A 23,243-nucleotide genomic window follows, 5' to 3' on the forward strand; every position below is an offset into this window, starting at 1 on the left:
CACCACCACACACAGCTTGGTCACTGGAGACTCATTCGGTTAACCTCTAGAATGCAAGTTCACACTCTGCTAAGGGGTGGGGTGCACTTCACTCCCCCCAGAGGGACAGAGGAATGGGGGTAGGGCTCGCCTGAGGCACTGGGCCCTGACACAGGGTATGGGGACCTGGGTCTAACAATCCTGGCTCTCCAGACTAGGAAGACGTGCGCACAGTTCAAAGAATGCACCTGAGAGTCCAGGTGAGGGCAGGTCCCACTCAGCCAGCAAAGCGTCTCTTCTATTTTTTTTTTCTTTTTTGGGTCACACCCGGCGATGCACAGGGGTCACTCCTGGCTCTGCACTCAGGAATTACCCCTGGTGGTACTCAGGGGACCATATGGGATGCTGGGAATCGAACCTGGGTCGGCCGTGTGCAAGACAAATGCTCCATCCGCTGTGCTATTGCTCCAGCCCCAAAGCATCTCTTCTAAAGCCCGGGAGCATGTAGTGAGCGCAGGGAGGCAGCAGGAACCCCAAGCCAGACTTTGTTAGTTCTGCCGAGGGTCAGGCTGTGGGGACCCCCAGGTCCTCTGCAGCATCTCCACTACCACCCTGCTCCTCGGGCCTCCATCTGCAGACAAAACAAGGGCGGCCCACGCTGCAGGACTGCTCCAGGGCAGGCAGGAAGTGGCGGGGACAGGAAGACCCCTGGGGAACTCCGCAGAGCGTGATGGCAAGCTTCTCAGGCCCAGCGCAGAAGGGGAAGACCCTTCCTGCCACGGAGCTCCTGCTGGACAGAATTAGAGGGAGGCTGAGCCAGGGGACCGCAGACCTGCCCTGGGATCCCTGCGGCTCAGGGTCAGGGGAGCCCACGGTGCTCACGGCAGCCTGCGATTACCATACAGCTGACGGGCCCCATCTCGGGACCCAGGCAGACAGCAGCCCTCCTGACTGACCCGCGGCCCCAGCGTGAGCCGACATAAGCTGAATTGTAAACAGCTGAACGTTTTCCAAGCTGCCACCCCCAGCTCTGAAGGAAGGAATCAATGGCGCGTGAGCTCAGGACAGCGGGAGCCATGGGGATTTCCGAGCAGCTGCAAGAACTGCTTCCAGCCTCAGGCGGGCTGGCCAGCAGCACCTGCAGGCCTGCCGCGTGACTGCCACCACGGCCAGGGCCGCGCACCAGGAGCGAGAGCGGGCTGACAGGGAGCAGGAAGCCTTCAGAGAGGCCTCCTCTCACGGGGGCCAGTCCTGGAATCCATGTCACACTTTCCACGCGGAAAACATCTGAACACAACGAAGGCTAGAGCGGTAGAACAGCGGACAGGGCACATCTTTGCACGTGGCTAACCCAAGTTTGTCCTCAGGACCCTAGACAGTCCCCTTTGCCCCACCAGGAGTGATCCCTGAGCACCACAGGGTGTCAGAGAGAGAGAGAGAGTACAGAGCACTCGGACTCTCCAGACGCTCCCCCAGCAAGGCCAGGAGGAGTTCCTGAGTGCTGAACCAGGAGTAACCCCTGAGCAGCACCCGCCAGGATGTGGCCACAAAATAAAACCAAAACAAAACGAAAGCCAAACCAAAACAAGCATGAAAAAGAAACAATGGGAGAGACTTGGATCACAGGGGAGAAAGGTGGAGAGGACACTGCGCCCCCCCCCCCCCCCCCCCCCCCCCCCCCCCCCCCCCCCCCCCGTCAGGCAGGGCTCCGCCCTCTGCGGACCTGCACAGCTTTAAACACTCAACACTCGCACTGAGTCTCCGCATCTCCAGCTCTAAAGAGGAGGCTCGTGCACCGCCTCTCTCTGCGAGGTGACACTGAATAGTAAATTACAGCTAGACTGATGCCGTGCTACATGGCAGCTGAGACCCTGGCTCTGGAGCCCCCAGACGGTACGGCAGATAAGGCTCTCCCGGCACACAGCTGACTCAACTTAGAATCCCAAACACCACCTATGGCATTCCAGGCTCCAGCCAAGGTGATCTCTGAACGCAGAATCAGAGGCAGGAGACAAAAAAGAAAAAAAAAAGGTGGGGGGAGGGTGTTGAATCTCAAAGCCTTTAGTCTAAAACCCTAGTTTATAATCCTGTGCAAATCACTCCATAATCACGTGATACCTCAGTTCTCACAACTATAAAACGGGGTAGTTTTGTCTTGTTTTGATTTGGGGCCACAATGGCTATGCTCAGGGGTTGGTTACTCCTGGCTCTGCAGTTGGGAATCACTCTTGGCAGTGCTCAGGATCTGTCTCTGGAGGCCGAAATAAGGGTTAAGTCAGCTAGCACTGCTGCAAGTGGGGAACAGGTGGCAGGGTGAACACCCCAGAGCTGGAGAACCGGAAACTCCCCCTAAGCGGACTCCCTGATTCTCCCGCAGCGCTGGCTCCCACGGAGCAGAGAACCAGCATGGCTGGCACTCGCGCTGCTCACAAGCGGCCAAGGGCGTCCTGTCCTCACACCCCCGAGGCCGGCCATCCGCAAGAAGTCGTACCTCCACGCTGACAATGACTGGGACACGGGACAGAAATGCCTCAATTCACCTACAATAGTGATTACTCAACGGACAGAACAAGCACCCATCTCCTTTCTCTACAATGCCCTCACAGAGCATCAGGGTATCCCAGAGACAGTGCCGAAGAACTCCTGAAGCCTGGAAAGGAGATAACCTTGGAACAAATGGAAGGAAGAACCACTTAGGAATGGGAAATTTATAAGAACTTGTTTTTTTTTTTCTCCTTTCTTTTATGGATCACACCCGACGATGCAGAGGTTACTCCTGGCTCTGCACTCAAGAATTACTCCTGGTGGTGCGTGGAGGACCAGATGGGATGTTGGGGAACAAACCCAGGTTGGCTGCCTGCAAGGCAAACATCTTACCCATTGTACTATAGCTCCAGCCCCAATTTATGGGCACTTGCAATGCTAAGAGCTTTGGTCGGTGATGAACTTTTGAGAGTTAACTAGGTAAGTCTAGAAAGACTTAGTGAATTCCCTAATTATTTTCAGATCAGCACTAAGGAAAAACAGTCATGGTGGTCAATGTCATGCTTAATTATATTTATTCCCCAACTGCCAAGATCACTAGTATTCTTAGAAAGTTGCAGAGCAGGGAAGGGAGAATGCAAGCCTCAGTTGTCTGGTCTATATCCTGAGCTAGATCGTACTTACCTTGTAATCAATCCTCCTGATAATGTCTACTTTTTGGAAAACATACCTCCTTCCTTCCCGTAACTACCATCTGAGCTTCCCATCAATCACTACTTTGTTACTATCAGCTGACAGATCAATCCTGATTACTGCAGGTTGGGAACTGTGGATTTTGTGTGTGGGGGGGTGGGGTGGGGGGTGGGACACACCCAGCAGTGCTCAGGGCTTACTTCTGCCAGTGCTCTGGGGTCACATGCAGTGCCAGGGACCAAACAGGATAGTTTCATGCAAGACAAGCACCTTAATCCCCTATCCAATCTCTCTGGTCCCTCGGCCTAACTTTTTGTTGGCGGGGGTAAGGGGCATATCCGGTAATGTTGGCGGTGCTGGGGTTAGGATGCGGGGTCACAGCCACACAGTGCCAGGGGATCAGATCTAGGCTCCCGCATGCAAAGTCTCCGAGGCTTCCTCTCTGCCTAGAACTAAATTTTTTTTTAAAGTATTTAGTTCACATAATTTGGTTTTAATTTAAAATGTCGTTTGTTTTGATTATTTAGAACTGTCCTTATTATAGTTGTGAAGATTTAGGCCACATATGGATGGCTTCAAATATGCCAAAGATATCAGTAACTAGGGATAATTATACAGTATTTGAGACATAACAGCTATGCAACTAGGGCTTTAAAAATAACTCCCAGCAGTCATGAACTCTTCATTTTCTTGCCAACAGTTTCAATACTCGATATCAGCATGGTCCTCCTGACCTCCTGGGGAAGAGCTCATTGCTTCGTGGAATCTAAGAGTCGCCACTTTTCAAAAGCTACAATAAATTTTCACAGCTAAAAAGAAAACCAACCAAGCAGCAGATACTTGCTTTAAAAAAAGTTCTAACTGCAAAGTGGGGGTCTCTTTTCAACATCTGGGTTCATCTTAGAACACTAGCAATCCTGATTAATAGCAATCATTTTTTGGGCAGCTGTAGAAAGAATATTCCCTTCTTTTGGACTAATCCAAAGTAAAAGAAACTATTTGAAATTGAAGTAAGAAAGCACATCCTTTCTCACTAACTATAAATAATTTTCAAGAGAGAAAAATAGCTATTAATGGTTTAGGATTCTGGTCTATGAACCTCATAGCAACAATGACTAATTATATGTCGTTTCTCACTATTCATTCTGCCCACAGTCCATGCCAATGTAATCCCTGCCTGGCATCACAACTGTGCCCTTAGCAGTGCCAGGGGTCACTCCTGAGCAGAGCCAGGAGTGACCCCTCTGAGTATCACAGGGTGTGCATCCCTCACCCCCAACCACAAATCATTCTTAAGTTTATACATTTCCTGTGGTGGTGGGGATTGAACCCAGGTCTCAAACCCTGAGCTGTCACATTTTGAGCTGCAATTGTACAAACTCTTGATTCACACCAAAACAGTCCATTTCTAGACTGTGAGATTTACATGCTACTTTTGTTACAGATGGGGGATGAGGGGCCCAGAAGCTGTAAGAATGATGTCTTGGATAAGTGATCCTTTTTTCTAACAATTTTCAAAATGCCATAAAGTTGGATGAATTAAAGCTAGTTTGCTTTTGAGTCTCTTTACATGTGTGAAACCAGCATGAGGATATAGCTAGCAATTCAAGCTGAAACAATTTAAGTCAGTCAAGGCTTAAAAGGAAACCAGCATCTACTTGAGTTAATAAGTAATTCAAGTATTCTTCAGCACGAACACTTTAATTTTTGAATAGAAAACATATTCAAACAGAACAGCCTGAACCGGAGACTCACATAGTCGGTTAAACCATACCATCAAAACATTTGCACCAGAAACCCTGGGAGCCTGGAGCTCTGCTCTGAGCAGTCACCGGGCTGTTTGCCCGCAGGCAAGGTGCTAACTCGCTGGGCGGCTTCTGGGCCTGGCACCAAGGCCACCTCAGGAAGGGGTGCAGGAGGCAGCCATGGCTTCACCCTGCTTTCAGTGGAGGGGAAGCACCAGAGCCTCTCCCTCTACCACCACATTTTCAAGATCTCCTCCTGAGCACAGAAATTATCTTCCCCTTCCAAGGACAAATTGGCACAACATGGGTAAAAGAGAAACTGCCTGGCAGGAAGAGCCATGTTCTCACTGCCCGATACTGCCCTGCTGGCAGACTGCGGTTTCAGGAGAGAATCCTTTCGAGGGCACAATCAAATATGTCTGGAGACTGAACTGCTGGGAGAACTTTTGTTTTGTTTTGTGGCCACACTTGGCAGTGCTCAGGGTTTACTCCTGGCTCTGTGCTCAGGGATCACTCCTGGCAGGGCTTGAGGTGGTGGGGATCAAACTCGGGTCGGCTCTGTGTAAGCAAAAGCCCTACCCCCTGTTCTATCTCTCTGGCCCTCTGCTGGGAGAATTTTAATATAAATTTGAATCGATTCAGTAAGGAAAGGGAAAGCCCTGGTCACTATACGAACCCAGGATAATACTGCCAGAACTGGCACCACCATCCCATGCCTAGCCTTTGTTCCCCCTTCAGGTTTTTCTTAGGCACTGTGATTTACAATGCTGTTAAAGAAAATTCTGTGTATATCCCTAGCTTCTTTCTATTTAAAGTTTGTGTGAGCTGACTGACCGTGAGTTACCTGGAAGCAAAGGACTTTGAAAGGAAGAAGTATGTCAACTTTATTTTGCAAATAGTTACCAACTTCTTAGTGTGAGGCCCACGGTCCAAAGGACAGAAACTTAAATGAATCTAAAGCAGTCAAGTTACCACCGTTATACGTTCACCTGGGGGTAGAAAAAGATAGGAAGAGGTCATGGATGCACAGGCAGGTGAGCGCCCCTCACTCCAAGACAATAACTGCGTTTTGTTTCTGAACTAAGAAAGACCCTTTCAGGAGATAACCTATGTTCACACTAGAGCAGAGGCAGAAGGGCTCCATTTTATAAGAACATCTGTCCATGTATTCTTCTTCTGGTTTATTCTCTCTTGTCTGAAAGATCAGAACAACCAAGAGATCCAAAGCATCTAAGACAGGAAATGAGTAAGGCAGGAAAAAGGATGTGGTCGGAAAAAGAGTGGATTCTGGGGCTGAGCCAGAGCAAGTAACAGGCACAGGGTCATGGCAGGGGGAGGGGCCCAGTGGCAGGAAGAGAAGTTCTCAGGTCCTTCAGTTTAGAGTGAAAAGTCGTGACTTGGGGCTGGAGCATTGTACAGTGGGTAAGGAGCTTGCCTTGCACACAGCCAACCCGGATTTGCACCTTAGCAGCCCATATGGTCCCCTGAACACTACTGGGGGTAATTCCTGAGTGTGGCCCAAAAAACAGAAAAGGGGGGAAAAAAAAGTCGTGACAGAGAAGGTATGTCTGGCACCGCTCAGCCCCATCTGCCGGTCTTACAGGTGGTCAAACTGGGTTTGATCCCTAGCAGCCCCTGCCCCCGGTATCGCCCCTCCCCTAAGCACTACTGCCCGGAGTGATCCCTGAGCACAGAGCCAGAAGGAAGCCCTGAGCATCAATGGGTGTGGGCCCCACACAGCTCCCCGGCAAAGGGGGTCATCCTCCACTGACAGGTCCAGAGGCGATGGCTGGAGCTGCAGCCAGGCCTGAAGGAAGGGCTAGAGCTTCTTCCTTACTTTAACGGGAGAGGGACGAACAGGTACTGAATGTGCTGGACAAAGAGAAACGAGATTTAAGTCAGCACCTGGAAGAGAGGGGACCGGGCAGGGAGGTTGAGTACACGATGAAACGCCACACATGCAACATTATCAGTAAAATTTTAAAAAGGCAGAGGAGGAAGACAGGAGAGACTGCTCATGAAAATGAAGGTAGCCCCCTGAGAAACCAGCACCAGACAAGTGGGCCTATGGAGCCACCTTCCTCTAGACAGGCTGGAGGAAAGTGGCACCTATTCTTCCTGGCATACGGACGCGCCTGGAGACAGGTGGGGGGCGGGGATGCTGAGAGGCAGTCCACACAATGCTGAGGGCCTGGAGAGGACAAGTGCCAAAAAAGAGCACCATTCCCCATCTGCTGGACCCTCTGAAGAGTGTGCCAGGCCTCCGGAGCGAGCCAGACCACAAGCCCAAGTTCCTTCCCTGTAGCAACTGGACTTCAGGAAGAGAAACTGGGTTTTCCAGCTGACTTACAAGTGTAATAGGGGGCCTGAGGAACAGCGGGCCGGGAGTTTGCCTCACTCTCAGCCTACCCAGGTTGGATTCCCCAGCACCCCCGGACGGTCCCGGGAGCACTGCAAGGAGTGAGTCCTGAGTGCAGAGTCAGGAATAAGCCCGAACACTAGCAGGTATGGCCCCAATAAAAAGAAGTACAAATAGTTCTCGAGTTTCAGATGCTGGGACTTACGTGGACGCATCACCTTCACACCCTAGATTCTAGAGTCTAGGACGGTGTTTTCTACATGGCAGGAGCCCAACAGAGACATGTTAAATCTAAGGGTGCCAGAGCCAAATCCACTTAGCTGTAGAGCCACCTCAAGAGTCAGACATCTCAGTGACCTACAACCGAAACAGTATCTTACCTTGGACACTGCCACAGGCTGGCTGCCCTGAAGCAGGATGGAAGGCAGGAGGGAGGGATTTAAGAGCAAGGAAGCACTTGCACTTCCCTGCCTCACATTAGCTTGCAATTTTCACACTCACCTAGAAATCCAACCGTTCCAACATTTGGGTTGACTCAGGAGGGCAAGAGAGGTCCCAGGTGAATGATAATTGGATTACCCAATCAGGCCCCAGAGCCAAATGGCCTGCAAAAGGCCCGGCCAGCAAGAACTGACAGTCAGTGACATGGTTTTCTAAATCCAACACTGAAGTCTTCAGGCTGACAGACATTAAGATGCAAAGATTGGGGGCTGTCCTAGAAAAATCAGGGACATACGGTGGATTTAGGTCGGTAGCTTACTTGACTTTAAGAGATCCTCTGGGCCCAATATGCTAATGGAAAGGGATTATAAACCCAGGATGGGGCTGTCTGCCCCAAAGCAGCCACTGCTTTGTAAAGGAGGGTGGTGATTGGGGGGTGGGAGGGTCGGGACAGGGGGTAAAAGAGTAAAAGTGTGTCTGGATGCGACTCAGGAGCAAGCGCGGAAACATCCTCAGGATGGAGCGGTAAGGAGAGCAGAGTGGCTGGGAAGGGCGGCGGGTCGGCTGTGAGATCTGTTCAGGTATCAAAGGCCGGGTGGGGGAGGGCAGGCCTGGCACAGCCCTGAGCCAACAATACGGGATCAGGGAGTTCAGCTGGGGGCTTGGGCCGGGGCTGGCGACCTGACCCGGGGTCAGCTATTCCTCCCACGGGGGCTTCCGTGTGGGGGATCGCACCCGGGCCGGCGATTCTTTGCAGGTCAAGAATCCAGCGCGCTGCGGTGGGGGGGGCGGGGGGGGGCGGGCACCCCCACCCCCACCCCCGGGCCTGGCCTCGGGCAGGAGAGGAAAAGCGAAAAGCGCTCTTCTAAAAATGGCAGGGAGGGCAGGCGCGGAACGGCCTGTCCCTTCCCGACCAATTAAAAACCTCGTGAGACGCAACTCGATTAAAAACAAAACTCTCCGGCGAGGCCGCAGGGCCTCCAAATAGGTAGTTTCCCATAAAGTGCGGCGGTGCCAAGCAGCCCCGCCCGGCGCGGACCGTCCACCCGGGCACACGGCCGGCCCGGAAGCCGCGGCCGGCGGCGGGGTGGGGGCAGGGGCGTGCGGGGCCGCGGGCCCGGGCCGGGGGCGCCCGCGAGCCGGGCGCGGCGGGGCGCTGGGGGGCACGCGGGTCCCCCCGGCGCGGCGGGCGGCGCGGGCACCCCCGGCCGGCGGGCGGGCTGGCGAGCGGGCGGGCGGGCGGCGGGGGCGGCGCGCGGGCACGGCCTGGCAGCCCGCGTAGGCCCGGGCCGGGAGTGGCACCGGGGGGGAGGGCGGTGCCCGGGCTCCCGGGCAACGAGCGCGGCTCCCCGGACCCCTCCGGGCGAGAACCCCACCCCCGCCACGGGCACTGACCTGTCCAGGGCCCGGCTGGGCCTGGCCGGGCGGGGCCTACGCAGCCCCTCGGCCGGGCGCCGCCTGCTGCGGGGTCCCCGGCCCCGGCGGGCCGCCTCCTGTCCGCCGGGAGCCTCCGAGCCGGGGCCCGGGGCTGCCGCGGCGCCTGCGACCGCACCGGCCCGGGCCGGCGTCAACAAAGGGCGGCGGGGGCGCGAGGCCGGGGCGGGGGCGCGGGCGGCGGCGGATCGCGCGCGCGCGGCGGGCGCTCGAGGGCTGCAGCCGCCGCGGAGACAATGCGGCGCGTCCCGGCAGGGCTCCCGCGGCCGCCTCCGCCGGGGGCGGGGCCTGCGCGGGCGGGGCGGGGCCTGCGCGGGCGGGGCGGGGCCTGCAGGGGGCGGGGCCGGCGCGGGGCGGGGCGGGGCCGGCGTGGAAGCCCGGCGCACGCTTTCTTTGTGCGGCCGCGCCGGCCCCGCCCCGCGCGCTCCGGGGGCGCCGCCGGGCCCGCGGCCGGTTAGAGACCCGCGGGCTTCGGCTTCGGGACGCCGGCGGCCGCTTCCCTCCTCGGGCGCGAGTCCCTCCTCCGCCAGGTCAGCGGGAGCAGTAGTGACGACTGCCAGTCACTGGGCGCTTCATGCGTGTCGAGCCCTTCCGTGCACGCACTCGCACTCACGGTTCGCAGCAACCCTGCAAGTAGTCATTATCCCCCCCGCTGGGAACCGAGGATCAGAGAGGTTAAGTGCAGACCAAAGTGACCCATTCCGCAATCCGTAAGCGGGCATAATGCCTGCTCTTCGTCGGATGGGCCGCGCAGGCTGACCGGGGGAAATGCATACATTGCCTGCGGTGCACAGCGGAGGTTCGCTGCGGGTTCGGTCTCCTAAATCCCGCTCATTTAAACTGATCACAGCGAAGCACGCCATTTAGCAGATAAGTTAGTAGATAGGATCTTGTGTGTATGTGGAGTGGGGGAAGGGGTGAAAACCTGTTCTGAGAATACAAATCTCACCCTGACGATTGCATAAAACAGTCTACAACTGTACCTCACGGTGTTTCACTAATGAAAATTAAAAAAATAAAAAACAGACATGAAGGGCTGGCCGTGCACGTGGCTGGCCAGGGCTTGCTTCCCAACCCCCGCGATGTTCCCCCAGCACCACCAGGAGTGGTCCCTGAGCACAGATCTGGGAGGAAGCCCTGAACACCACAGGGTGTGGGCCCAAACAACAACAAAGGAATAGACAGGAACATTTGACTTTTCTCCTTTTTCCCTTATGAGGTATGCTCTTCCTCTCTTTCGGGCTTCATGCTTTTCTTTCCCTGTTTCCCACATTCTGTTTTATTTATTTTGGGTCTTGTTTTGCTTTGGTTTGGAGGTGACAACTGGTGATGCTCAGTAGCTACTCCCGGATCCAGGTTGCTCAGGGGACCATGTGGTGTCAGACTCCACCGGAAAAGCATGTGCTCAGTTCACTGGGCTATATCTTCGGTCCTATTCCCAAGCCTTACAGTTATTCTATATTCCTTGATGTTTACTTCATTTCCTTTCTCCCTATCTTTCCCCTATTTTTCAAAATTCCCAAATGTTCTTTCATTAACATTCTTCTCTCCCCTTCCATCTTTAGAATTCCTCACACTGACATTTTGTTTTGTAAAGGAGGGTACTATGAGGTTGAATATTCAACGTCTTTTTTCTCAAACACACCCAGCCCAGGCGTTCCCGCCTTCCTCCACCGGTTGCTCCTCCCTTTCCCCCCACCTCCACAAGCCCAGGCCGAGGTCCTGCCTCTTCAAGTCTAGACTCAAAATCAGAGGTGGGCGAGACTCCCCTGTAATGGACCAGACACAGCAAAACACTTTAGACTTTACAGTTTGTTGCAACAACTCAACTCTGCTTTTGTAGTACAAAACCCACCACAGACAATATAAACATGAGCAGCTGTGGCTGTATTCTACTAACTTAATTTATGGACACCAAAATTTGAATTTCATGGATATTTCCCATGAAATATCATGAAGCATTCTCTTTTTACCTGTTTGGGTTTTTTTTTTCTTTTACTTTAAAGAATTCTTCTTTTGAGGGGCTGGAGAAATAGCACAGCGGGTAGGGCGTCTGCCTTGCACGCGGCTGAGACCTGGGTTCGATTCCCAGCATTCCACATGGTCCCCTGAGCACTACCAGGAGTAATTCCTGAGTGCAGAGCCAGGAGTAACCCATGTGCATCGCCAGGTGTGACCCAAAAAGAAAAAAAAAAAGAATTCTTCTTTTGGATCTTTAAAATTATTCTGAAAGTACAAACTTCTATAGCTTGTAGGCTGCACAAAAACCAATATGTGATGTGATTTGGTCCTTGCCAGGCAGTATGCAAACCCCTGCTCTAGAACAAGGCCAAGTCCTCCCTGAAATCCCTCCCCTCTTTGTTGCTAATTTGAGTGATAGTTTTCCTCTTTTATTTATTTTTGGGCAGTGAGAGGTGTTTGGGTCACACCCGAGGTGCTCAGGGCTTACTCCTGGCTTTGTGCTCAGAGATCTCTCTTGGACTTGGGGAGGGGGAGATTTTTTTCCTCTTAACTTTTGTGGGGGGAGGGGAGAAGGAGGATTCTCAGGCAGTGCTCAATGGCACCACTGGTATTCTCTGCCAACCAGACTGGTGCTTTGATACACGACTACGAGAGCCTGAGAGTGTGATGCTGTGTGATGCCTGGTGGTGCTGGGGATTAGCTGGGCTGCCATGATAGTACTGGGAGACCAAGACCATTCCTGGCTGTGCTGGGGGTCTCCAGGGCTGCATTCAAAGAATGTCTCTTAACTTTTAAAGTAATGGGGCTGGAGCAATAGCACGGCAGGTAGGGCGTTTGCCTTGCATGCGGCTGACCCGGGTTCAATTCCCAACATCCCATATGGTCCCCTGAGCACTGCCAAGGGTAATACCTGAGTGCAGAGCCAGGAGTAAACCCCTGTGCGTTGCCGGGTGTGACCCAAAAAGCAAAAAAATTAATAAAAACAAAGTAATTATAATCCTTCTATAACTTATACCACATTTTAGGGGTTTTTGGATTTTACTTTTACATATTTGTTTTGTAAAAACAAGCCTGGCAAGCTGCTCGTGGTGTATCTGATATGCCACAAACAATAACAAGTCTCACAATGGAGACGTTACTAGTGCCCGCTCCAGCAAATTTGATGAACGACAGGAGGACAGTGCTACAGTGCAGTTTTGTATCTATACTTTTCCTACGTATTTCTTAATTTTCCTGTGCATTTCTCACGTTTAAGCTGCTTGAAGTATGGTAGAGAACCATATTTCTCTTCTTATTATCTCCCCATTGTCTTGTGCTCTGCCCAGGGTGAGCATTCAGACAGCAAATAGACATTTAAATACTGGGTGGTTGCCAAGAATTTCCACTGTGCAAAGCTTACTTTTCTCGAGAGACAGTACCTCCAATGCAGTGTGCTTGCTCTGTGGGTCATCTTGATTAGATGTAAGAGAGAGATTTTTGAGAGCTTCATAGAGATGTCGGAGGAATGTGGCCAATGGCAGTTCTTTTAGGGGCTGTTGGATAACAGATACTCGGACAAAGAATGTCAGTCATCACTAACCTGCAATATACATGAGTCCGCAAGCTGGGACCTCGTCAACGTTTCTATAAGTAATTTGGTCAGACAGAGGTAAAGGTAAAGGCAAAGGCCCTCCCGTTGTTCGTCGATTTGCTCAAGCGGGCCCAGTAACGTCTCCATTAGAGACTTTGTTGTTACTGTGTTTGGCATATCGAATACGTCACGGGGAGCTTGCCAGGCTCTGCCGTGCGGGCGAGATACTCTCAGTAGCTTGCCGGGCTCTCCGAGAGGGGCGGAGGAATCGAACTCGGGTCGACCATGTTGGCTGCGTGCAAGGCAAATGCCCTACCGCTGTGCTATTGCTCCAGCCCCAGGTCAGACAGAGAAAACATGCTATATCCATTAACATAGGATAAAGTTAAGTAGAGGAGTTGTGTAACGAATAACAAGATTCAGACACGAAAAATTTCAGCCCCACCACTTATCCTCTCTGTGCCTCTCCTAATCTTTAAAATGGGAACAATCAGAGAAAGTTCCAACTTCAGAGGTATTATAGTTCAGGATGAAATAAAGAAACATGTAGAAAACCCGGCAGAAAGGGACTAATCGAGTAGTGAACTAGTGCTTTTGTTTGCTTGCTTATTGGCTAGGACAGAACTATGGGCAAAATTCATGAAGTAAGGCTTAGCAGATAGAATCAATTCTATTCTAGCTCAAAATATTAATTGTACAAGTTTGTGATTGAGAAGGTCTAGAATGATGGCAATTTATGGAAAAAGAAACCTGAAAAATACCCTCTTCCCCAAGCCGAGCCTTCTGAATGGAAGGAGACCCAGTAGACCCCAGGCTGTCATCCAACTGGCTGCGAGAGTTCAGGGGCAAGGGGGAATGTCCCAGAGAAGTGGGGAGAGGCGGGCTGGGGACAAGAGCCATGGCTTCCCAGCTGATCTCACCTCTTCAGGCTTCTCTTTGCTTCTCTGAATAGCAGAGAACAGTCATGCTTATCTCATGGTTCCCATGACTAAGGAAAAACTCAGAGCGGTGTTCGGTGTTCGGCACATCAGCGCTGTTCCATAAAATATAGTTCCTCCCTCCCATACCTTACAGATCAAAGAAACAGTCTTGCCCTTTGAAGGACTTATAAAGTTGGGTCCAAGTGCCCACCGAGGGGGACAAAGTGGCTTTTTACACTGGGAATTCATGTGCTTCATTTAGTGAATTAACTGAATTCCCTTCAAGAGAATTAACGAATAGGTGGAATGTGGCCAAACAAGAAATACTAGGAGGGTGGGAAAGGGAGGTCTCGACAGAACACAGTAAAAAATAAATAAAACAAGTCTTAGATGTGTAGCCTGGAGATTTCTCTCTTTCATGGGAGGGAGAGGAGAGGAACCGCCTGCAAACACGGTAGGGAGAGGGACTCTGTCACCACACACAGGGTAGACTTGCAGCCAGGAGAGAAGTATCCAGCACAGATACAGACTGAATTGGAAGAGTGACTTTCCTATCAAGGAGGCGACCCCACAATGGAACGGGCTGCTTCTGCAGGTGGGGAGCCCTTCTCACTGCAGGGTTTCCTTCCCGCCTAAATGCTTCTAATGGTTTCTTTCCACAATCTTTTGCTTTCTTTTCCATTGATCTCATCCTCCATTCCTTATCGAATAGTTCATCTCTTCCCCTCCCCCACCTTTTTTTTCCCCCTTTTTGGGTCATATCCGGCGATGCACAGGGGTTACTCCTGGCTCATGCACCCAGGAATTATTCCTTGTGGTGCTTGGGGGACCATACGGATGCTGGGACTCGAACTCGGGTCAGCCGCGTGCAAGACAAATGCCCTACCCGCTGTGCTATCGCTCCAGTCCCTCATCACTTCCCTTTTGTCCCACGTATTCTTCTTTACTTGGCTCTGTCAGTTTCTAGATCCTATTTCACTTGGCACTCCCTTCTGCTAAGCATTCTCTTGGTCCAGTGACTGCAGCTCCTCTGTGAGCCGTGGGTGGTTCACGGAGCAGAATATCATTGAGATTGGAGCCAAGATGGCTGCACACACTGGCAGGGAGTGGAACGGAAGCAAATGGGTCACTGCGAAGGCATGGCAGTGGGGGGAAGGGGAGGGGGCTAAGGGAAAAGAATGCAGAAGATTCGCCTGAAGCCTTGGTTAGATCCCCAGCACCTCTTGGGGTCCTCCAAATCCCACCTGGAGTGATCCTGAGTGCAGAGCCAAGAGTCAGCCCTGAGCATCACCAGGTATAAGCACCCTCCCCCCCCCCCCCCAAAGAATAATGACCAAGAGTGGCCTCCTGAGTCCTCTTCCTCTGCTTTGCTTGGTATCAGAGGCCATTCTCGCCAGTAAAGCTGGCTATACTGCTAGATAATAGGGAATAGCTACGGGAGCTAGAAGGGGATTCAGAATGAGCTCAGCTCATGGGAAGCACTTTTGAAGGGACTGTGCTCAGCGTGGCTTTCCCGTTCAGCTGTTTGGATGCCCAGGAACAAGGGACTTCTCCACAACCTAGGTGTGCTGCATGCAAACCAAGTGCCCTACCTGCTGTGCTCTTGCTCCAGCCCACGAACAGGTTGAGGACTCAGAGGCACAGCAGGGGATGGGAGTGGGTGGGGTGGGGGGCAGTCCCTAGCCCAGCATCATGCTGCTTGTCAGAGGCTACACCAGCATTCGAGGTCCAGCTCCTTGGGCCGGGCCCAGGGGTGCTAGGAGGTCATTAGTGCCACACTGGACATGCTCTGGAGGCCCCTGGTGCCAGCGCCTGTGCATACCAGGCATGTTTTCTTGCCCTTGGAGCTCTCTGCCTGTTCGCTTATCCCTTTACTCTATCTGCCGGGTCCCCTGAGCTCACCCCTGGTTCCACCTCTTCTCATTCTTCTCCCCATTTCCACTCCTGTAGCTTCCTTCCTGCCTCTTGGAGCGTGCCCTTCCAGATCCCTGCTCCCCACTTCACCCCCCATTTCACCTCTTCTCGTTCCCTCTCTCCATTTCCACTTCCTTCTTCCCTATTGGAGCTTGTCCTCCCGCATGCCTGAGTGGACTGTGCCAGGGCATGGCCCGGCTGCTGTGTCCCCTCCCCCAGGGGCCCTGCTCCACGCCATACCGTGAGCCGGGGGCTGCTGCTGGACGTTGGGGCTCTTGGGTACCGGCAGGCCACCAGACATAGCCGTGACGATGGCTTGCTGATGTGGCGATGGGCCAGACCGAGTCTCTGGCGCACTCTTCTCCCCGGCCACCGCCTCCTTCCAGTCATCGGGAGGATACTGCTGGGGCTGCGGGGGGACAGGACACAGGGGATCACCATGGGCCACCTCGACATTCCTGAGACTCATCCAGGCTTGGGCAGGCCCGCAGAGACTGAAGGATTTAGCCAGCCCTGGGTTTGAGAGAGGCCACCTCCCCCCTTTTTAAAAATTTTTATTTATTTATTTATTTATTTATTTTTGCGTTTTGGGTCACACCCAGCGATGCACAGGGGTTACCTCTGGCTCATGCACTCAGGAATTACTCCTGGCGGTGCTCGGGGGACCATATGGGATGCTGGGAATCGAACCCGGGTTGGCCGTGTGCAAGGCAAACGCCTTACCCGCTGTGCTATTGTTCTAGCCCCCCTACCTTTTTTTTTTTTCTTGGAATACCCAGGGAGCACTTGAGCCCTTAGCCACCAGGGAGCATGGCCAGATGTGCCCGGGATCTGGCCAGAGCTCTGCCTGTCCCTCTGGTTCCCTGCCCCGCGCCGTGGGCTCACTCACCACTGGTGAAGCGGGCTGGAGTTGCAAGATGACAGCCGAGGCGTGCTGGAACCTGCGCGGTGGGGCGTGGGGCAGGACTTCAGGGTATCCATTGTGAGGCCCGGCGTCAGGGCTGGGCGGGTGGCCCTGCTGCGCACTGCTGGGCTTGTGCAAACTGGCAGCGGGGCCCTGGAGAGGCAGTGTGGGGGTCACGGGGCCTAGCGGCATGGCCTGGGCCTCGGAGCCCGGCTGCAGGGTCAAGCTGGACGGGCCCGGAGGGAGCTGGGGGTGGGCCTGGGCCTGGAGAGATGGCCGGGTCGGCGGTGGCGGCGGCTGCGGTGGCTGCTGTTGGATCACAAACTGGGGCTGCAGGTGCTTGGAGGCCGGTGGTGGGAGGAGCTGATGAGGCTGGAGTTGGGTGTAGGCTGGAGGGGAGAGGCCAAGTCAGTTGGCATGGCTTGACGTGAGTCCCCCTCTCTGTGGCCCCCACTCCCATCGCCCCCCACAGAGCAGCCCCCCTCAGCCGCCCCCGCCACTGCGTCTTGCTTTCATCTTCCCCTGGAGCCTGGCTTGGTTATTTCCATGGGCGCACCCTTCTCTGTTCTCTCGCTTTCCTCCTCTGCTGAGACCCTGCGCCTGGGGGTGGCCTCTCAAAACACAAGGCAAAACCCATCTTCTTCTCTTCTCTTTGTTCACTCCAGCTGCTCAGAGAGACACCCGACGCTCCTCGGCACCTTTGCTCCTTCCTCCACACCATGCAGGCCTACCCTGGCCTTTCTCTCTGCCTGCCATGTGTCCACGGGCCCTCCCTGCCCCTGCCCAGCTCTGTCTGGCTAGTGCTTTATTTCAGCTCTGTCTGGCTGGTGCTTTATTTCTTGGTGGGGTGGGAGGGTAGTGGGGGCCATGTGGTGCTCAGAGATCCCAGGGGCCCCGCCTGGAAATTCCCAGTCAACGAGGAAGTTCAATTCAAGTCTGGAGCCCCAGGGTTTAGAGCTGCTTAGGTCCTGCAATGCAGAGAGCCACCAGAGTCCTCCCAACAGGGCCCAGGGACACTCAGACGTCACACCCAGGGGATCTCCGGGGTTACCCCCCCCCCCCCTTAGTACTTAGGAGTCCTGTGGTTCCAGGGTTTGAGCTTGGATGCAGGTGCCCAAGTGGCCCTGAGTACTGAGCCATTTCCCCAGCCCCCCTCCTGGTCTTCTCAGACCACCTCTGCCAGCAAGAGCTGGTCATGCTGTGGACTCCAGAATCGGCAGCAGACTGAGAGCCGCCGCTTTCTACAGGGCCGTGGCTGTGCTGCTTAACCTCTCCAGGCCTCACACTGCCGCATCTAAAACCTGGAAATAAGAACTGCTCCCAGCCTGAAAGCGGATGTGGTGGTGAGCCGAGGAAAAGCCCGTGTGTCGAATGACAGAAGTGACGTGACTGGCGTGGCGGGGCATGCAGCTGTGTGCGGTCCTTCAGGCCGGGTTTAGGTTCTTGGAGCATCTTGATTATTGCGGTCAGACTGCCGTGTGTCACTCTGGGGTGCTAATTGGTTTTTTTTTTCTTTTTGGGTCACACTCAGTGAAGCACAGGGGTTACTCCTGGCTCTGCACTCAGAAATTACTTCTAGCGGTGCTCAGGGGACATATGGGATGCTGGGAATCAAACCAGGTCGGCAGCGTGCAAGGCAAACGCCCTATCTGCTGTGCTATCACTCCAGCCCCAAGGGGTGCTAATTGTTTCTTAGCTATCTTCCCTTCCAGATCAAGTGGTCAGAAACCAACCCGGAGCCTTTCCTTGATGCAGAACGTCATGTGGCGGCTGTGGGGAGATGGTGGCCACATTCATGAACTCACTGTCCTGAACTGGCTGTGCCTGACCCCACCTGTGGCTGACCTTCCTTTTTCCCTTGGAGCCAGGCAGATTCCTGAAGGGGGTTTGGGGGGCAGGGGGGCGTCTACACTCTCAGTGAGTCCTTCGATGTTGAGCACAAGCCTTGTGGTTAGTCAGGATTCAGGAAATTCAGCTGAGGGAGTAGCTGTTCTCCAGCTGCTCGCTCTGTCCCGTTCTCCTCCAGAGACCTCAACCGCTGGGCGCTGTGGACAGTGGCAATGACCTGGGGAGCCACGGACAATGGCTGTGTTCTGCAGTGGGGCCGGGAGGCCATGGCCTGAAGGCCAGATATGATGTTCTAAAAGCAAGTTTCCCAGCCAAGAAGGATAAAGGCAAATTCTGGGTTCTGAGCTAACATTTTATGGGCCAGAGAGATAGTACAGTGGGTAAGGAGCTTGGCTTGTATGCAAAACCCCTGCGTGGGTCCTGGCACCTGATGATCTCCTGAAACTCACCAGGTCCTGAGCACAGAGTCAGAAATAGTCCCTGAGTCTTAGGGACATAGCCTAAAAATATGAGCATCTTGCTTGTGAGACCTCCAGGCATACACGAGTGAGCAGATTTCATACTGAGTGAGGGCAGGAATTTTCATGCAAGTCTCCCACGAGCTTATCATGGTGCCGTGGGGAGTTCCAGGCAAAAGACCAATAGGAATGGGAAAGAGAGGATGACAGAGAGAAGCGAGAAGGAAAAACAAAGGGGTCCCTGGCAAAGAACAGTCGGCAGAGAAGTGGGACTGTGGGTGTCCCCAGGGTCCAGTTCGGACGGCAGTGAGGGATGGACGAGGGAAACGTGAAGGGTGAGAGGAATTGGGGGCGGAGGTGAGGGTGGACCTGTCAGAGGGTATTGATCAGTTGGCACTGCCCCTGACCCCAACCTAAGCCCAGACTAAGACCTTACAGGGCAGTTCAAAACAACCACCTGGCAAGGATGGATAACCAAGCGAACTTCACGGTTGACATTTTTGCTCATTTGTTTTCCTTTTCCTTTTTCTTGTTTTTGGGGGTGGTGGTGGTGAGGGTGCTGGGGTCTACAGGACACTTGGCGGTCCTCTCGGGGTGGGAAGGGGGAAACTAATGACCCCAGGAATAGATTTCCAAGGCTCACGTATGATCTATCTCTCTCTCTCTTTTTTTTTTTTTTGCTTCTGGCTCGTACCCAGAAGTGCTCAGGGTCTACTCCCAGCTCAGTGCTGCCACGGATCCTAACGGTGCCCAGGAGCTCAAACCAGGGGCTCCTACATACTAAGCACGTACTCTGCCCATCGAGCTGTTTCTCCGGTCCCACAACTGGGAGTTTTACGTTGCTCAGGCATCTGGAGGGATTTGACAGATGCTATGTAGTTCCCCGCTGAAGAGAGCCTCAGAAGGACAGACACAATCACTGCCAAGTGAAGGAGGACATCTCTTTCTTGTTACTGAATCATGAAATCCTGCCCAGGCATAGTTTTCCTGGGGGCTTCCCTCCCCTGCTGAAGGTGGGCCATGGAGTGGTCTTGGGGCCCAGAGGAGTCAGGGCACTGCCCTGTGCTTGTCTGGGGTCCTGCTGCCTGAGCCTCATTCTCAGCCTTTGGAGTTTTATCTGGGAGACAGCACGGTTGGAATAGATTAACCATTTGACAGGGGTGACTATCCCTAGGAAAATAACACAAAATTCAGGACTTACAAAGTGGAAAAAGGAGTTTAGCAAGGAAAACTATCCTAAATCCCTAGGGTCTATAATAATTAGGGAAAGTCCTTCGGAACTCCACCATTGGATTTACACTTCCCCCACCTCGCCCTACTTGATAAACCCAAGACCATTATTTTAGAATCAACGATGTTAGTATATGCTTGGGCTGGGCACAAAGCCCGTGGAAGCTTAAAGTTCTTAGATCAGTCTCCAAGGCATTTGTGGGAGTGTATACACATCCTTACCCGTGACATCTTATTATGACATCTTATTATCTCATTCCTACTTTTGACAAACTGGCAGGCTACCGAATGTAGCCTGCCCACACGGCAGAGTCTGGCAAACTCCCTGTGGCGTACCCAATATGCCAAATACCAGTAACAATGATGGGTCTCATTCTCCTAAAGAGCCTTGAATATAATCTCAGGGCTAGGGTGAAGGAGACGTTACTGGGGCCTGCTCGAGGCAATCGATGAATAACAGGATGATTTGTGATTTGTGATTTTGTGACCCTTTTAAGACTAAAGAAAAGGAGATCATGATTTTTCAGCATTGCCCTGGGCCCGGTATCCTTAAACAACTACAGTAACTTTCTCATTGGTATTTCTGAGTCCCATTTCTTATCTCTAACCCACCTTGGAGAGGTATTGCAAATTCATCTTCCACCAATGAAAAAACTAAAACTGGGCTGGAGAGATTGTGCAGTGGGTAGGGTGCTTGTCTTGTATACAGCTGACCTGGCTTTGATCCCTCATCCCCTACAAGACAGGAGTGATCTCTGAACACCAGGAATAAGCCCAGAGCACCACCAGGTATGCCTCTCCCTCCAACAAAAACCTAACAAACGAAAAACCTCTTTCTGACATAAACTATCCTTTGCGTTTCTATTCCTTTAACCCAAGCCATCTTCCCCGTAGAGACTGTCTGGGGGCCTAGCAGCAGCCCTGCCTGCTTCCCTGACCCACACCGGCCTCTTCTTTCCTCCCAGCTTTTCTGAGCTCCCTCACAGCATTGCCTCTTCAGATGCAGTGTCCAGTGGTGAAGGGTGCGCTCCAGAGAACAAGCCAGCATCTGGATGCGAGTGCCGCCCCTGACCAGCAGCCTGGTGTAGGGCCAGGGGCTGCCCCTGGTGACTCTGAGTCATTGTCTTAAAAACTGGCAGTGGACTGGAGAGAGAACACAGCAGGTAGGGAGTTTGCACATGGTCAGCTTGGGTTCGATTTCTGGCACCCCACACTGGTCTCCTGAGCCCCACCAGGAGTGATCCCTGAGTGCAGAGCCAGGAATAAGCCCTGAGCATAGCCAGGCGTGGCCCCAAAACAAGCAATAGCACTGCACTGTAGCACTGTCCTCCCATTGTTCATTGATTTGCTCGAGCGGGCCCAGTAATGTCTCCATCGTGAGACTTGTTGTTACTATGTTTGGAATATTGAATACGTCACGGGTAGCTTGCCAGGCTTTGCCATGCGGGCGAGGTACTCTCGGTAGCTTGCAGGGCTCTCCGAGAGGGGTGGAGAAATCAAACCTGTCTCAACCAGGCTGGGCCACGAGCAAGGCAAACGCCCTACTGCTGTGCTATCGCACCAGCCCAAAACAAACAATAACAGCAACAAAATGGAAATAGGCCAAACAGACAGCACAGCAGGTAAGGTGCTTGCCTTGCACACAGATAACCTGGGTTTGATCCCTGTAAGCACATATGGTCCTCAGAGCATTCCAAGAGTGATCCATGAGCATGGAGCCAGAAGGAATTCCTTAACACAGCTGAGTGTGGCCGCTAAACCATGCAAACCAAAATCAAAACCCTGGGGTAGTGATGGACCCTGCTCAGTCACTGCAGGGGTCCATCTCCTTCATTTGGGAGAGCTGACATGATTCCTTTTTTCCATTCAAAGTACCTCAAACTTTGTGGCTGGAGAGGATAATACTGTGAGGTAAGGTGCTTTCCTTGCATGCAGCCCACCCAAGTTCGGTCCCCAGCAACACATATAATCCTCCAAACCCTAGCAGAACTGATCTCAGAACACAGCCAGCTTGTCAGAAAAAACAAAGAGAGGAAAAAGTTCCCAACAAGTACCCCGAATTTATATGTTCCATCAGTATTGCTGGCTGGCTGGCTGGCTGGAGACATGCAGGAACACTACTTCTCGGCTTTTGGCTAAGATCAAATGAAGAATGTAGGAACTTCAGCTTGTGTGTCCCACAAAAAGTTTTCCCCTTAAAACCTGGATGATATGGGTCTAACTCAGTGGCCACTTTGATCTGAACAACATTCTGATTTCTTGAAGACCCTCCACCTGTCCAGCCTCTGCTCACGTCCGGTGTCCCTCACTGCTCTACTCACTGTCCATAAAATACATCCTGTGGAGCCTTTAGGATTCCCTTTCAGAGCTTCCATCTTCCGGAATGCCCTTCTGCTTCGGTGATTTAAGACTTACGCTTCTTTGGGTCCTGGCTCGGCTCCTATTTTTTTCTGTTTGCCTTAACCCTCAATTATGTGTTTTCCCTCAGAATTCCTGAATGCTTCTATTGTTTGTTTGATTCATTCGTGATTTATCCTGTCTACGTATTTCATTGATTATTTCTCCAGGCCTCCAATTCCCCTCCCCCTCCCCCCAACACACACACACACACACACACACACACACACACACACACATTTTAACATCTTCTGAATACGTACTGCAGGGGATGGTACGGGTTTAATTGGCATTGCTTTCTTTTGTGAAAGATAACACAAAAGCACATCTGATAGTCAACGGTGTCTCAGATGGAACATGGGACTACTTTAATCTTTTGTGCATTTATTCACCAAACTAAACTGCCTTTGGAGTCAATCACATGTCTTTTTGTTGTTGTTGTTGCTGTTGTTTGCGTCACACACGGCGATGCACAGGGGTTACTCCTGGCAGTGCTCTGGGGGAGCATATCAAATGCTGGGAATCAAACCCAGGTCAGCTGCATGCAAGGCAAACGCCCTACCCGCTATGCTATTGCTCCAGCCCCTCAATGACATGTCTTTTGTTTCTTTTTCTTTTCTTTATTAAAACTTCAAAAAAAATGTGCATTAACTAGAAGGCTGTAAGGCTATTTTATTCAACATCATATTCTATGTGTTCACAGAGGCTCAGCAAATGTCTGTTGCTAATTGTGGGGAGAAGATGAATTTTTCTCCCTCTTTGAGGCCTTGGGCTGGAGCAATAGCACAGCAGGTAGGGCGTTTGCCTTCCACGCTGGCCCGGGTGCAATTTCTCTGTCCCTTTTGGAGAGCCTGGCTAGCTACCAAGAGTATCCCGCCTGCATGGTGGAGTCTGGCAATCTCCCC

General features: G+C 52.8%; 1 protein-coding gene across 3 annotated transcripts in view; it reads right to left on the reverse strand.

Annotated features, from left to right (window-relative positions):
• PHC2 (polyhomeotic homolog 2) overlaps positions 1-23,243 on the reverse strand; it is a 110,735-nt gene that overhangs the window by 16,262 nt on the left and 71,230 nt on the right. For 2 of the 3 annotated variants that reach the window (XM_056122948.1, XM_056122949.1), the window contains 2 exons: positions 16,391-16,794; positions 15,742-15,910 (listed from right to left, as the gene is read on the reverse strand). In XM_056122948.1, the coding sequence (XP_055978923.1) occupies positions 15,742-15,910; positions 16,391-16,794 (573 nt within the window). Of the gene's footprint in view, positions 1-9,096; positions 9,334-15,741; positions 15,911-16,390; positions 16,795-23,243 lie in introns of those variants that run through there. The other variant, XM_056122951.1, reaches the window with a different exon arrangement.

Source organism: Sorex fumeus, unplaced genomic scaffold (assembly GCF_029834395.1).
Source record: "Sorex fumeus unplaced genomic scaffold, SorFum_2.1 ptg000047l, whole genome shotgun sequence".
In the NCBI taxonomy this organism is placed as follows: Eukaryota; Metazoa; Chordata; class Mammalia; order Eulipotyphla; family Soricidae; genus Sorex; species Sorex fumeus.